The 16,204-nt window shown below is 37.7% G+C and overlaps 1 protein-coding gene across 1 annotated transcript in view; it reads right to left on the bottom strand.

Annotated features, from left to right (window-relative positions):
• Positions 1-393: 393 nt before the first annotated feature.
• Positions 394-16,204, bottom strand: part of LOC139964838 (uncharacterized) — a 39,128-nt gene continuing 23,317 nt past the window's right edge. The window contains exons 3-5 of the mRNA XM_071966854.1: positions 8,308-8,427; positions 7,570-7,845; positions 394-7,020 (exon numbers count right to left, since the gene is read on the bottom strand). Coding sequence (XP_071822955.1) covers positions 6,770-7,020; positions 7,570-7,845; positions 8,308-8,427 — 647 coding nt within the window. The 3' untranslated portion in view covers positions 394-6,769. The remainder of the gene's footprint in view (positions 7,021-7,569; positions 7,846-8,307; positions 8,428-16,204) is intronic.

Consider the following 16,204-nt stretch of genomic DNA (forward strand, 5'->3'; position numbering starts at 1 on the left):
ATAAAATCATTAAAAGAAAATAATAAAGTTGGTGTAAAAATTCAGGTGGATTTCGTTCTAGAAATTCGTTTAATGAAACAGGCAAATTTCGCAAAGACAGCTGGCACATTCATGGGATGGGGAGTACGATGATAAACATCCACCTCTTCCAGCTTGAAATCAACTAGGTCATGGTGGCTAACTTTGCAAGTACCGTGATGCTAGCTGCCACCACGGTGTGGGGGGGGGGGAGGGAGTGTTAGGACAAATGGGCCAATAAATTGTTAGATTACTATAACGAGAAGTTCCACTATGCATATTCAGTGAATCTGGTGTATGGCAAGTGGATAAACTTAATATCTTACATTTAGCTGTTTATAAGATGACATTTTAGAAAGTACAATGAAACCCTCATGTGATAAGTAAAATGTTGTATTGTCTATAAATAAACATGGTATACGTACATCAGAAAACTCACAGAGCATGCGCAGTTAACATCATCAAATACGCAGACTGTCAAATCTCCAAATGATTTGTAAAATACATAGCGAAAGGATGTTTAAACATGTCATAACTTGCGTATACACCTATCATAACTTGTAATGTATCTCTAAGTACGAAATTTTTCCAAGCAAGATATTATAAATTTGTATAACATATTGAAGGAGTTAACCATTTACCAAAACACATTCCCTTGTTGTAAGATGGTATAGTTTCAGGAAGGTGTACCCAAGGGGGAATGTGTGTGTGTGTGGGGAATTTTAAAGGAGAAATAAACCCTAGTTTTTTTTGCATCCATTCTTACGTTTTGACAGATGGTCTTTCCAGTAAAAGCAAAAGAAAAACATAAAAATCCCTTTTTTGAGGTGAAAAAAACGATTTGAATGGAGTTCATGTGTCGCGCCATTTTGTTTGAATTGAGCCAGTTCCCGGATGTACCGTGACGAAAGCGAGCCGCTTCGCGTATTTCAAGACAAAATAGTTGCCAATCCCTAAAATAATTAGAATTGTACTTTCAACAATAGTAATGAATAAAATATCGATCAAAAAATATCTTTTGTCTTTATTGATCTGTAAAAATGCTTAAAAAGTGTGTGAAATTTGTTATTGTAACGAGTATCAGTAGAAATATAAATTTTGGGATCTTTTCAAGGATTTGATTTTTAACGTGTTTAAATTGTTTTCAACACGGTGATGTTGGGTCGAATTCCGTTGCTGATACGAATACCGGTTCCGCGAGCCACTGCGAAGAATGGTGTCTGTGTGTACTCTGTTCGCCATTGGAAAGCGACAAGGGAAGGGTATGCTGCTATGGATTGTTCGCGGAAAAAGCTTTGTTGAACGCAGGAGAATGTCTGACCAACAGACCTGAATTCTCCCAGATATTTTTGCAGCCAGTTCATTTAGAACTCTGTTTTGTAAATTTCTTGAGGTACAAGAAGAAGAATCCTATTCCTACGGCTGCTGAGAACATGACGAACAGGTACTGTACACCTCAGTGAAAGTTCACTCTTTTCCGGATATTTTATTCCATCTGGAATAACGAAATATCTTTTTCCTTTTTCTGCTCCCTCTTCCACTCTTCGGTTAACACAACCAAAGGCTTGGCATTTGGGCATTTTAACCGGTGAAATAAGCGAAGCAAGGTGCTCGAACATAGCGTGAATAGACTATAACTATTATGCAAAGCTTCATTGTTTTGAAGTTACGACGTGGCTAGCCTACGTCATTTTTGAAGCGCCCTCAATCCTCAAATTAACAAAATGGCCGTTGTTCAAATGGGTAAAAAAAATCAAATTTGCGTAAAATTCAGGGAAACTATATTTTGCTTAGTAATTTCATAAATGATATCAGAAAAATATCCCCTACCGCATGTACACTTCAAAAACCCAGAGTTTATTTCTCCTTTAACCCATTTTTTTATAACAGAAAAGCAATTTATTATACTGTTAGGTAACGTTACGAAATGATATAGTATGATACATGTCTATATGGAATATGTAAAGCAGTGCTCGTTTGATGGACCGCATCCTCAAATATACTATAACATAATGATGCTGACTTGCACAGTTACATTTTAACCCCTCCCCTTTTTTGGGAGGGGGGGGTGTTCATCCATTTTAATTGAGAATTACGTGTTCAATATTTTCGGTAACCTTAATACCAATGAAAACGTCTATCGCACATCATATGTATGATATTACAATATACATAACACGCAGAGAAAGTGAAATGACACAAAACGCAGCTTCAAATGAACCAGGAATTAATGAGCCTATACTTTAAAATTCAACCTGTTACATTATATATATATATATATATATATATATATATATATATATATATATATATAATATCCGTGTAGCCTAAGCTTAATATAACGCTCAGGTCGTACAAACTTAAGTGACAATAAACACACGATAGTCTAAATATGTATTCTGCTTCAATAAATTCCACTTATTTACATAAATATTAACAACGAAAGATTAAAGGCTTTTAGTAAGATAGAATATAAGCTTATAGTAAACTTTGTAAACTCCTAGCGTTATATAAATAAAACTAATACATCCATGTTAGGCTAATCTAAACTCTTCTCAAAACAACTTTTTTTTTTTTAAGTATATTGTCTAATGAAAAATTGGTACCATAAAAATTCTATCTGAAATACCGCATATTTAATTCAATAAAAAAAATTCTACTAAATTTTGCCGGAATTAAAGGGAGGTAAAGCGATATTTAATATTTGAATGAACGTTTTCATGAGGTGTAAGGGAATGTTAGTTTTGCGATTTTTTTTTTTGTATATTTTTTTTTATCAATTTGTGAACAAAATGAGGAAATTACATGTCAAGCTGTATACTGACGAATATTGGAAGAGAGACCAAAATACAACAACAAAAAACATATTTTTCAGTTTTACAGAAAAATATCCACTATTTTTTTTCCATCTTATGCCTGATAGAGAAGTAAACAAATCCACTCAATATACACTTCGTCACAAGTGATGTCATCATCATTACTTTAAAGCATTATCGAGAAATTTAGTCTTATTATGGCTTTTTCATTGGATTGGATATACTTTCCATACAAAATTTTACTGTACAAAGCGGATAGGGGCGGCCCGTCGACATGGCGCATTAGCTGATATGTGTTTCCGTCCTGGGCAGGGGCGTCGATCCTAGGGGTCATGGGCGTCGATCCTAGGGCGCATGGCGTCGATCCTAGGGCGCAGGGGGTCATTGGCCCCTCCAATCGATTAATATTGTGGGCAAAAGTGTGATGTTGCCTTTACAACAGTTGCTAGTCAATGCACGCATAAACATAACAATACATATGATAATTTATATAAACGGTTTCGATTTCTTCTATAAAGTAGCTAGCTAACCCGTATGGAATAAAAACATTTGAACACCTTGTTGAAGAATCATATATATACATGGTGTCGCCTACAAGTTAAATTATTCTATACAAATAAATTCTTCGTATTCCATCGTATTCACGATACTATTGGACAAAAACTTTATCCTGGAAACATGATAAGTTCGGGGAAAGGATGGGGGGGGGGATAGAAGGAGGAGGGTACATCTTACAGCCAATTTATGTATGCTTCTGATCAAGTGCAATGCTACTCATGGCGGGCTTGTATTGATTAGTACGCCCCTTCGATCCTCGAAACGAAACGACGCCCCTAGCCCTGGGGGTGAGACGTTACAATGATATCCATATATGAATTGTGTTAGATAGTTCTAACATATTCATAGACAGCTACATTTTTCAACGGGCGATCGCCCCGCCCCCCCCCCCCCCCTCGCTCCCATCAACACATTCAAAGTTTTCAAAAAGCTCAACAACAGTCTTAAAGGGTAACCAGTAGCCCCTCCCGTTAGCCCCTACCCTCTCTGCACTCCTAAATACGCTAAAGAATAAATTAAAATAGCTTAAAAAGAACCGTCATCAGGTAAGCCCGACCCCTGCCTCCCATCCCTGCCCTCCACCATCTGATTTTGTTGGCAGTAAATCTCAGCTATATACAAACATGTAAATTTGACCATCTGCGTGTGTTCTTCATGCTTAATTAATGTTTTCGTGTACATTCTATTAGTATACAAGTGACTTTCGCCTTTAACAGATATTTATCCCCGCCCTCCACGCCTTTATTCAACATCCCCGCCGCCACCCCCCCTTTCCCCCACCTCCCCTCTACTATTGGTCATGAACAAAGGTAAATCATTTTTAAAGCTTCACCTCAGATTGATTACTACACTGAGATATATTATTATCTACTTAAACACTTTCTCATTTGTCAAGATTAATTTGAAAGTAACGTACATCTATATAGTAAAGACCGTTTGACAACGTTTGATGAATTTTGTAGTATAGTATCAAATTTTAGCTCTAAATAATTTAAGCTCTAAATAAATAATGACGTGATAATAAAAAGAAAGAAGAAGTTATTTATAAATCAAGTATAATCGATATCAGCTTATTATTTCTTATACTTTATAGTGTCGGAAGCATTGATGATTATTAATCATATTTAATTGACCTTTTAAATCCGAGTGTAGAGAATGTACAGTTATTAACACAGTCTCGATCAAAATGGACGCCGTATATAAGCAACGAAAGTATATCATTGCTAATCCATGTTATCTCGAAATATGCCTGTTTGGTTGCTTGAATTGAAGCCACGTACACTATATGGGAATAACTATTGAGATACTGAGATACACAAAGTGATGAAATGTATGTATGTATGTATGTATATGTGATCTTCCCGCAAGCAGGAACTCGCGAAAGAAGCCATGGAGGCTTATAGACTCGCAAGCTGACCGAAGCCAATCTCTCGGCACACATTCATTTAACGTCCATGTCAGGAAATTGTTATTGAACAACACCCTTGCCAGACGACACACATTGCTGTCGGCGGGGAATCGAACCGGGGATCTCATGACTGGGAGACGCCGGCGTTAACCACTAGGCTATACACTCCGCCTGAAATAGTCAAGAATGTTTTGTATTGTTTTACCGTTAGGTTCCAGAGTAGGGATCTGGGTGGATTCCAGTAGTGGTCAAAATATAGAATTGAAATCAGAATTGATGATATTTCTGCTTAGGAAAAGTTCTTGGATTTGAGTGGAAGCAAAGATTGCTATTGTGCTACTCCCCTTGTTTTACACTCCACACTATTTAACCTGCTGAGTTTTCAGTGGCGTGCGCATGATTTCAAAGGCGCGGGTGGGGTGGGGTGGGGGTGGGGGAGGGTGGATGGATGGTGGTGGATTCGTAATCCCTCCCTCCCCGACTGATTTAGGAAGAGGCATTGACACAATATGGAAGGGCCAGGGAAAAATCCAAGATTTTATAAAGGAGGGTTGTGGATCCAGGGTTCGTTGAAGCTGACTCCCATGTTAGGGGGGGGGGGGGTTGGGGGTCCTTCCTCCGTAAGAATAATTTGGGACGTTAAAATGTTGCATTTTGAGGCATATTTTTAGACTATGAATAAGGTCAATAAGCCTAAACGCTTTGACGTGAGGCAGAAGTGCGACGCATTAAACTCATCGTGCGACGCGTAAGGAAAAAGTCCCTACGAAATAATATGCTGATACAATCCTATTTATAATACATTAATAATGTACTTTGCTCCGTCAACAAAAAAATTCATTTGATAAATAGACTTGGCGTAGGCCAACTTCTTATATAATTGAATGTACCTCCAGTCTGCTATTAACTTGGGTCATATTCATTACTTCCAGTGACGCACTAACATCGATGAAAATTACCTGCGCATAAAGGCGGAATTAAGAAACAGAATATTGTGAACGTAACAGTTAATATGTGTTGCTAACAAATGCAAGAAATTCTACGACTTTAAAGTTGACTAGTCTATAATAGACTAAATGTCATTCTTTTTTTCGTTTCCAGGTTACGATGCAATTTCTACAGTCAAGGTAGCTTTATTTGTCCATCGCATTTCTTCTTTCAAAGTTCCCGGATGTAATCAAAGTTTCCGGATGTAATCAAAGTTCCCGGATGTAGGTATGTATTTTGGAATTTTTTTCACCGGCATAGAAGTACAAAGAGGCGATTTTATTACTTCAAGACATTGTGATTATAGCTTAAAGAAACGGCTGATAATTCAAGACAAAGAGAAATGTACACGTGATGATTGAAAAACTGCACCTGCGAAAACATCTCGGGTGAGACAAAAAACTGAATCACTTCGGTGCCTTCAGATTGCATGGCGTCCATGAAGATACTTACAACATTGATGAAACATTGGAGGAATATATATCTAAAGTCACTGATACTTTTAACGATGAAAAAAGATGGATTTGAGGTCAAGAGAATCTGTCCACGATAAATAATAGCTAATACAAGATAATCTTATCCGTCAGTTTTCCCACGTACGAGATGCGATACAAAGTCACGTGACTGATCATTGTGTTTGTATCGAATGACATGACCCGGAACTACGTCATGCACGTGGCGCAGTTGACAAGCTCTCGCCATGTTCGTCAGTTATCTAAACCTTTTTAAAGACGCAACTTTCAAATGGGCCGTTGAATATTGAAAGAACTTTAATTCCCTTCTGACGTTGTGCGTATGTTTCCGTATTCACGACATTGAGCATGCGCAGACGGAGTAATCAAATTATGTAACATAACATGGATCTTTCTTCCATCCTACTTCAATTCTTACTGTTGATCTATAACGTTGTTCAACAATATATTCCGTTTCTCCAGTTTATTTTCTGTTTTCTTTTCATCATTCCCAGGAAGAAATTTTGGTTTTATTCCCATATCCTCCAATGCATAGTTATTACACTGATAATAATAGACAAACTCATCGTTACAATATTAAACTTGTTACAAGTCGAATGCGAACAGTCATCCCCAGCGCAGCAGCCGACACAAAATGTGTCGTCTGATTTTACGTTGCATTGACTTTTGCTTGTTGAATAAGGAGTAAGTCTGCTATGATCTAAAGAATCCGATTCTTTCATACACTCTTTTCTGACTTGTAGCCGTTGATCTGGAAAATCTGGAAAACAGGGGAAAATATATAAATATTTGAAAATAGAGTTTTGGAGAGAATTCAATGGGTGAGGAGAAATACATCCTTTACCTTTCTAAGAGCGCGAAGTTTCATGGTGCTCCAAGGCAAATTTACAAGGTGCTTATGTTACTCATAGGTTTGTGGTGAAACACCATACAGTAGAACCTATCATGCAAAACCGCTCTTGTGGAACCGCAAACTCCTCGTCTTTGCGCCTAAGCTACAAAAACTGATTCACTTCTCTCTACTAAAGTTTTATACCAAACCTTTTATCAATTCCACTGAATTCAGAATTTCTGGATTATGTAAATTAAACTAAAATTTCAAGCTAATTCCACGAGGGGTCATTTTTACCTAGTAAACCATGGCTTCGGTTTTAGAGAACACGTGATAGTTTGACGATGCAGTAATGTTAACGTCAATGTGGGAAGTCGTATGCTGTATACCTATACAGTTATATACGAGTTGATTGTGTTGTTTATCAAATTTTGCTTCTTTATTAGCGTCTGATTCTCTGTATACAGACAGACTTACCCGCCCAAGTCACTGTTGTTTCACAGTCTGTTCCAATATCTGTACACGTGGACAGGAGTCTGTTAACGAGTGTCTGTGGTACCGGGGGTTTTGGTGGGGGTCTAAGGATGCCCCCATTTCCCCCGTTGTTACAACCGTCCTCTGAGCAGCACATTGAGCAAGTGAGTCCTTTCTGTGTTCGCACACAGTATGAGTTGCCGTCCTGCGCCGATACGTCCGGACATTCAGTAGAAGGTAAACAGCTCCTCACTAGCGTCATTTCGGAATCTAAATCACCTAGAAAACAGAGGCATAAGATTCACGAAGAAAAGTGTTTAAGATTCAGTATATACTAGTAAATACTGGACAAAAATGCTTACCGTACTGGATATGGTGGGGGGAGGAGGCCGGAGGGGGGGGGGGTGGGTGGAGGTACCACAGTAACTTATAGGGTCATGAAAAAGGGGAAAGCCAGTTAAAGGTACTATAAAGTTGACAAAAATCAATTGTCAACAAGAATCCAAGTTAATGCGCCATAGAAACGGCTGGCAATGAAAATTTGGAGGCTATCAGTCTCCTCTCGCTTTTAAAGGGTACAGGAGGGGTGGGAGGATATGTGAGGAGGTTATGACACCATATCCTACCCTGTAACACTCCTATCTCCCTTACACATTTCCTCTCTCCACTTCCTCCCATCCCTGCCCCTCTATCGCTACACTCCCCCTCCCCTTCCCCTCCATCATTTGTTCGTATACTTACCAAACCACATAGCCTCTAATGAACAAGAATCCATCTTTTTTGGGCAGTGAACTAGGCTTTTAGATTCGTTGCAAGGATCGTCTGGTGCGCTACCACAGTGATAACAGTGTAAGCAGTAAACTGTTCGAAAGAAGAAAAAGAAGAAGAACAAATAAGCATTACTATATACTCTCGACTCATTCATTTTTGAGGGTAGGGGTAATGTTGAGGGTCATGTAGGGGGTCATGTAGGGGGTCATGAAGGGGGTCATGTAGTGGTTGCGTTATGGTTGAAGAAGAACGTATTTTAACAGTTGGAAATAATTTATAAAAACGCAAGATGCGGCTTAAAGAGGAGCACAATCTAAGCATCTTCTCGAAATTTGAACTCAATTCCTACTTACCGTTTTTTGAGATATTAGCATTTATAGTTGACTGAGTTTTATTTCCAAAGGGAAAATTGGAGCGAACAGGTGCGATGTATTAGAAAACAATTGTCTTTTATGGTTTCTTACAAAATGTACATCCAATTTCGTAAAAAGTATAAACACACTCCAGTCACTCGTATATAGTGTGAACTTCACAGCACCCTTAGGTAAAAAAAAAAGTTGTAAGCCTTTCCAATCCAGGGTCAAAGTGACAAGTAAAAGAAAAACAAAACACTTTGCTGCCATTTTGCAACTATGACATCACACCTGTTTGCTTCAGTTCCACTTATATATGTACTATATGGTACAATCTGTGACGATGTCCATTATCTTGCAACCAGGATCCCTTAAAGAATTTCCATCTTTCAGCAGTCAATGATCAAATTTCCCTTTGGACATTCCATTTCAGCTACGGGGGTTAGAATAGATGGCGCTGTTTCTAAACATATAAGCGTAAGGTGGTATAGTTTCGTTGTACGGTGGATTACATACATATATAACTGTGAAGGAAATAATCTATATAGCCTATAGGAGGATATATATATATATATATATATATATATATATATATATATATATATATATATATATATATATATATATATATATATATATATATATATATATATATATATGTATATACGACTCCAGTAAGTCTAACCTTGTCATTGTATTGTCATTACGGTTACTTCGATAATTTTAAGGTAAATAATGATGGATGGGATTAGTTGGTCTTTAAGTTGGTCTCATTTTATGAGTCATTTTAATCACTTGTCAAAACCTGACATGGTAAATAGGCTGTTTAAATACATGATTACCCCATCAAAAATAATAACCATTTCGTGGTTGTCAGCAACGGTTAGATACGGTATGGTTAAAAACAAAACGAAAGTAAGATGGCTTTGTTTTTATAATAAGACATAGTAAGACACTAGAAGACATCGTCATCACAATAGTATATATATATGATGAAAACATCCAGTTCAAGTAATATCTAATGCCAGATTTTTCGCAGTCACGAAAATAATTCAAATCTATTTTCATAATTGCGAAGGTTTCGAGGACGTGATAGTCTGTTTCGTTGTTTTCATAATGTAAGTAAAAACATCTGTGCTCTTCCACCGTCTGTCGATAATGTTATGATATGTTAATTTTACTCTGTTTGAGACACATCTGCATTATGATTTAATGATCCTGAAATAAAGGAAACATTATATGTTTCGTAATGAACAATAAGGTTCAAATATCTGAGAGAGTGTTGCATAGCCTATATATATATATAATGGTTAAAGCTGCCCAGATTAATATGGACGAAAGATTATATAGGCTACATACGACATAAATGTTGTTTTGTTGTTGTTATTATTGTTGTTGTTGTATCAAGGGACGCTGGACCCTTTAAATACTACTGACGTATTTAGATAATTTGGTCTGGTCATTCACGCTTGGAACAGAACCGTTTGTCTATTAAAATTTCCAATCGCAACCTCAACCCATGATCATAACAGGTAATCCAAGCACACAGTAGCCTACTACGATAAAATTCCATACGTTTAACGCGTAGGCTTTTAGTTTTGTACACACACATATTGACCGACTTACAATGTAGGCCTCATGCTATCTTCTGTAGATCAGTATAGAACCAGTACTGGTTAATTCGTATACAGTATAGTTGCAAATCAAGCATGTTTTCGTCGGTACATTCTTTATCACTCCCTGGTGGGACTCTGAGCCAGAATTAATCAAACCCCCTCAGTTTTGATTTATTTAAATAAAATAACTCCTGCAGGGACGATTTATTAAAAGTACATATATCTGGAGGCTGGTGTTAATGGCTTCACCATACGCTAGATTGTAAAATGATTACTTTGACTATGCGGCTCGCACATGGGATTTCGGAAAATTTAATTCATTTCAATTCTTTCCGTCTGAATTGAGCTAATTACGTCGGCAGACGATCAGGGAGTTCTAGATGATGTCATGGTTGCTATGGCGATACAGATTCGGAAGCATTCCCACCGTAAATTGTAGGACCGGTCACTATGATAGTTTCAGGTGTTATATCTGTCCTCACGTGAGCTTTGGTGCGAGACACTGGCTGATGACGTCATTCATTTGGCAGTTGGCCTGAAGATGTCAGCTCGTCTCCAAAACAGACATGAACAACAGATGAAAATTATCATCCTCGACTTCTATTTCTTGAAGCACCTTGCATTACAAATGTAAGTCAATAGAGCACGAGCTACTCATATAGCAATACCTCATGGTGTATGGAAATTAAAAAATAAAAAGGGCCAAAGGTAACAGAGAGGCGAATGAACCTAAAAACACGGAAAAAAAATTCACGGAATACTGGATTGGTATTCCCAGCTTCTTATGCACAAACTATCAAAGCGAACACTGTTTTACCAATAAGGTAGGCCCATAATATCAAGATACAAGTCTGGAGAAAAAAAAACGAGAAAAATAGAGAGGAAAGCTTCTTTAATGATGGCAGAGGATGTGGCGGAACGGGTACCTCAATTTCGCAGAATTGCTACCCATGTACTAAACTTAACACTATATATCTTTCATCTTTACGACTATTTGTTTTTACTATGACGTACATGAAAACGATCTAGTCTGCCGATTATCAGCGGCGACGATGTGGTTAATAGGGTGCATAAATTTCGCGTAACTACTACCCATAACAACCTATGATTTATACATCGTTCATCTTGACAACCGTACTGTTGATAGAGTAGTGGGTTTCTTTATGTAGTTCAAATAAACGGTTAACCGAATGCAGTTACCTTATGGTTTACATTAGAGAGAGGCCGATGTCCGCTAGATGAAAAAAATGTGTCCCTCGATTGACCCTTAAACGACCTTGAGTAGGCCTAAGAATATAGATAATACATAGGCATATATGCTGCCATATCTGTTTATTACGTGATTGCTATACTTATTTTTTTTTTATAGGAGTATCAGTTGTTCATTATTATATTTCGCTAGAACCAAAACGGAGCATTATGTTTTAAATAAAAACAACTTATGAATAACAGAAACAATAACAACATCAACATCAACATCAACAATAAGTTTGTACCTCCCTGGGGGTGCGTAATCAATACCATACATATTAATACTTCAAAGAGTCGATACCAAGCATATTTCTAGCCGATGCTAGCCGATTTTGAACCATGTGTCAATTACGTACCATCCCTCTCATTTTTTTTTAAGTTCAAGTTCAAGTTTATTAAAATCCAGTATGACTACATGAAAGTACATACCTATAATATGATATCAAATCAGTTCAGAGTTATAAAGCTTGAAATCTGCGTTATCCTTTCCTCACTAATCCTTGCAAAAACACAAATGATAACGCAGGGAATCTTGATATGATCGCAGTGTATATTAACAGCAGTCACACTGAACAATACTTACTCAAGAGAACCATGATAGAGAAAAACAGAGATAAAAACCAAACCAGATGAAATAAAATGGTTCCATCGATCCCTTGTAACATCTTACGCATCAGGGATTTGAATTGTCTATGACGTCATTCCGTCTATATGATTCATGAAATAGAGTATGACATTTGTAGATTAAATTAATCAATTCGCACCTGAGATGCTATGCAATTATCTCCTATAAGCTAGTTTCACACGTTTTGATGCTACAAGTTCACATATAAACTCAGCCAATTCAGTTAAATTCCAACTGTGAGATAAAAGCTACGCGACAATGCATCTATTTACCCTGGTTATACCCGGGAGTTGCCATAACAACACCCTGGTTATACATTCGGCGATCTATAATGCACAGTTTATTATAGCAACGAAACGTACATGTTGTGTCCGCGTAACGTATATGTGGTATAATCAACGTATTTCAAATGTATTGCGTTGTGCAGTTTTAGAATGAGACGATGAAAAGTGGTCCTGATGGCCAGAGATTCATAACTAAAAGAAATGACAAATTGTGATTAAGTCACAAATAGTGCAAATTTGGACAACTTCACTAAATACTGCACTAAATTGTGCTTACGACACTAAACTGACCATTAGTATCAGTGGGTGTGGCAACCTCTCCTTCAAATCACAACCTCTCCTTCAAATGTGGCTTTGATCACCGAACTGAAAAATTATAAGTGACAAAATCTTGAAGATTTTAATTTTAAATTATCGTTACAGCACTGTTGTGGTTCTATTGATAGTGTAATTATGTGCCGCATATTCACTTCGGTTGAGTTCTATGAATCAGGGACGGACTGACCGGTCAGACAATCGGTTAGTGTCCCGCCGAGGACCAATGGGGAACCCGTAGCGTCCATAGCCTTCTAGTTAAATCCGATAGTTCGTATGCTTGTCGTATGCTTGCGTACAAAGTTTGGACCAATATTCATTCATTCATTCGTCCGTTCGTCCGTTTCGTCATTCCGTCCGTCCGTTTGTCCGTCCGACCGTCCGTTTGTCCGTCCGTCAGTCAGTCCGTCCATCCGTTTGTCCGTCCGTCCGTCCGTATGTCCGTTCGTCAGCCTCCGTCCGTCCGTTTGTCCGTCCGTCCGTCCATTTGTCCGTCAGTCCGTCAGTCCGTCAGTCCGTCCGTCCGTCAGTCAGTCAGCCATGCTCAGTTGAACTTCGAAAAAGTGTGTATACCTTTTCATCTCCCCCCTACTATAAATTCTGCTATAGGAAATCTCAACGTAATTTTCAAGAGATTTTGAAACTACAGCACTTATGGTAACTCTCGAATATTCACGCTACGGTAATCTACACCGTACATGCTTGACGGGGCATCCGAAGCTTCTCTCTGCCTCTCTCTCTAGTTCTCTTTGTATAAACATAGGCCAACATCAGTAGTGTACACGTATAAGACGAGATTGAATATAGGAGCTGATATTTTACGGCAAATTCGTGATGTTCAGTTTTTAAAAAAAATTACCCAGGTTCCCAAACGAGACAGTAATTTATCAACAGAAAGATTTTACCGTATGTCACTTCTGTTCGCTTTCATACTAAGGCAGCTGCCATGTTTCCATATAGTTCATGGAAACGGATGAATAATCACGCCTAGATATCGTTTTCTTTATCTCGACCCAAAATCTCTCGATTGATATTAATATATGTTTAGAATTCTAGTTAGTTGTCTGATTGACCAAATAATATCGGTTAAATGAAATTAATTTCATCTTAATGCTTATATTTATTTGTCTCAATCTATCTTTAAAATGAAAAATATATTTATTTTCAATTTCTAAGCTTTGTCTCAATCTATCTTTAAAATGAAAAATATATTTATTTTCAATTTCTAAGCTTATTCCATTTTTGTCATGCAGGTTCGTCTCGTTTGTTACCCTCCCCCTCCCCGTCGCCCTCCCCACCTCCCCTCCCCTCCGCCTCCCCCAATGAAAAATAGGTGGCTAACAAATGATTAAAATGTTTGGTACTTATTAATTTCTTTTATAGATCTCTTTTCCCCCATCTCTTTTAATGAAATTTCGCACTTAATATATTTTCATGTTATAAGAATAATATCTATTTGCATTTACAGTATATATAATAAACAAACGTCATTGGTAAACAAGGGAAGCAAAAAGTTGCCAAATTTCGATGATATGTGCCTAACCTAACCCCATTATTAGATCGATTAGCCTCATTTAATCATCTAAAATGCAATTAAGCCAAAACTTCAAAAAATGTCTAATTAAAGACCAGAAAAAATGTTTAGATTGAAATGTGTGGGACACAAATATCAGTGCAGATAATATATACTTTTAAAGAAGGTCGATCAAATGCTTATTGAAATTTGAACACGGGGAGGGGGACCAGTTTCTGACTTGCTGTCATATTTGGGGAAGAGGGGTGGGGGGGGGTGGTACTGCTGACTTTTAGGGGAAATCATGTGTAGTACATAGTCCCTCTCCAAGGGATTCGTGATAGCTTGCTTGACGTAACCATGGTTACACATGGTTACAGTTGGTTGATACGAGGGTATTGAAGTTGAAAAAGTTGGTTGCCATGTATATTTTTGTTACCAGTTGGGTGACATTTTATTTTAAAATGAACTAAAACATATTTCCCCGGGTCAACTAGCCTACCCACGTGATTATCATAATAGCATAGTTTAATTTAGTGGAAGGTATTCTAGATACTACAATCTCAGCAAACGGATGAGAAGCGCGTTGACATAATACATTTCGGCGGGAACATGAACAATCATCTCTCAGCACGAAGATAATTTTACTTCAGTCGTGGGGCCTTTTCAGCCTCGCTCTTCGTATAGTAGCCGACATCCCATTATAGCTACGATGGCCTTTCATATACAGCCCACATGCATGCATTGTTCTCTTCGAAGAACATGTTGTGTCCTTTTGACACTTGGCCGTCTTAATGGGTTTTGTAATTTATACTCTCTATGCGTGTTATCTATGCAAAAGGAAATGCCCCCCTCAATAGCAATGCAAAATCGAAGTCCCATTAAATTCAGTAATGATAATTACAAATCAAATACGCCAATCGATGCCACCATTGTCAAATGAGGATTCAGTACCCTCGCGGGTTATTTACTTCACCTGTTGGTCACCTATTATGGTACAGAGTATAAAGCGATAAGCCTATTTATTGCTGTGGTACACACGAAACCGTTAGACTTCTACTTTACAACTAACGGTTTTCACAAGAGAAGGAGGAAATTTAAAGTATGTAGGCTTATGAACGCTAACAACCCTTGGCTAAGATTGGAATCGACCTCCTTTGATGGGAACCGATGATGTCGTATTGTTATAATGACATTGTACAATGTTGGCTTTAATCGATAAATCCAGGGTTTATATGGAACGCGAGACAAGAGACGTCCGAGTATATATAGGTTACAGCTATATCGTTATAATGAAAGCTACATGTATTCAGCGTTGGGTTGTTATTTGCTAATCTTACCCACCATCAGCCATGATACATTATTTACACAAAAATCACATACAACCCTTCCAATTAAACTAACATAAAAATAAGATTAAAGTGTTTCTACAACTGCTTGCAGAACTGGATGAGCTCATTCAGGACTCGAGTCCTCTTTACGTGAGTCTTCAGACGTGCTCTGAAATAGGACTTAGGCTAATACATAGTTCGGAATATACAAACGGATTTGAAGTCGAGTCTTTTCGGGTCTGTTCAGTGCTAACGGCTGCTTCAAATGAGAGTGTTCTTCTAAACCATCCGTAACTTAGAAAACACGCGGGTATATCCCACCATACTAATGCTATCAGTGAGTAATTAATATAGCGGATAAAATCTAAAACCACAAAGCTTTGTGGTCCAATATTTTTCTCTTCGTTTGCAGTTTTAACTCTATGCAATCATTAGTTATCCCTCTTTTTGAGATATCTGACGTAGGTTATTGACACCAACGTGTAAGACGAGATCATCAGTATATTGGCCTAAAAATATTAGCCTAGCTCAAAATGGCTAGAAGTTTTACAAAAGGATACTTTCCTGGTGGTTTTATAA

The sequence above is a fragment of the Apostichopus japonicus genome, chromosome 23 (assembly GCF_037975245.1).
Source record: "Apostichopus japonicus isolate 1M-3 chromosome 23, ASM3797524v1, whole genome shotgun sequence".
NCBI classification, from domain to species: Eukaryota; Metazoa; Echinodermata; class Holothuroidea; order Aspidochirotida; family Stichopodidae; genus Apostichopus; species Apostichopus japonicus.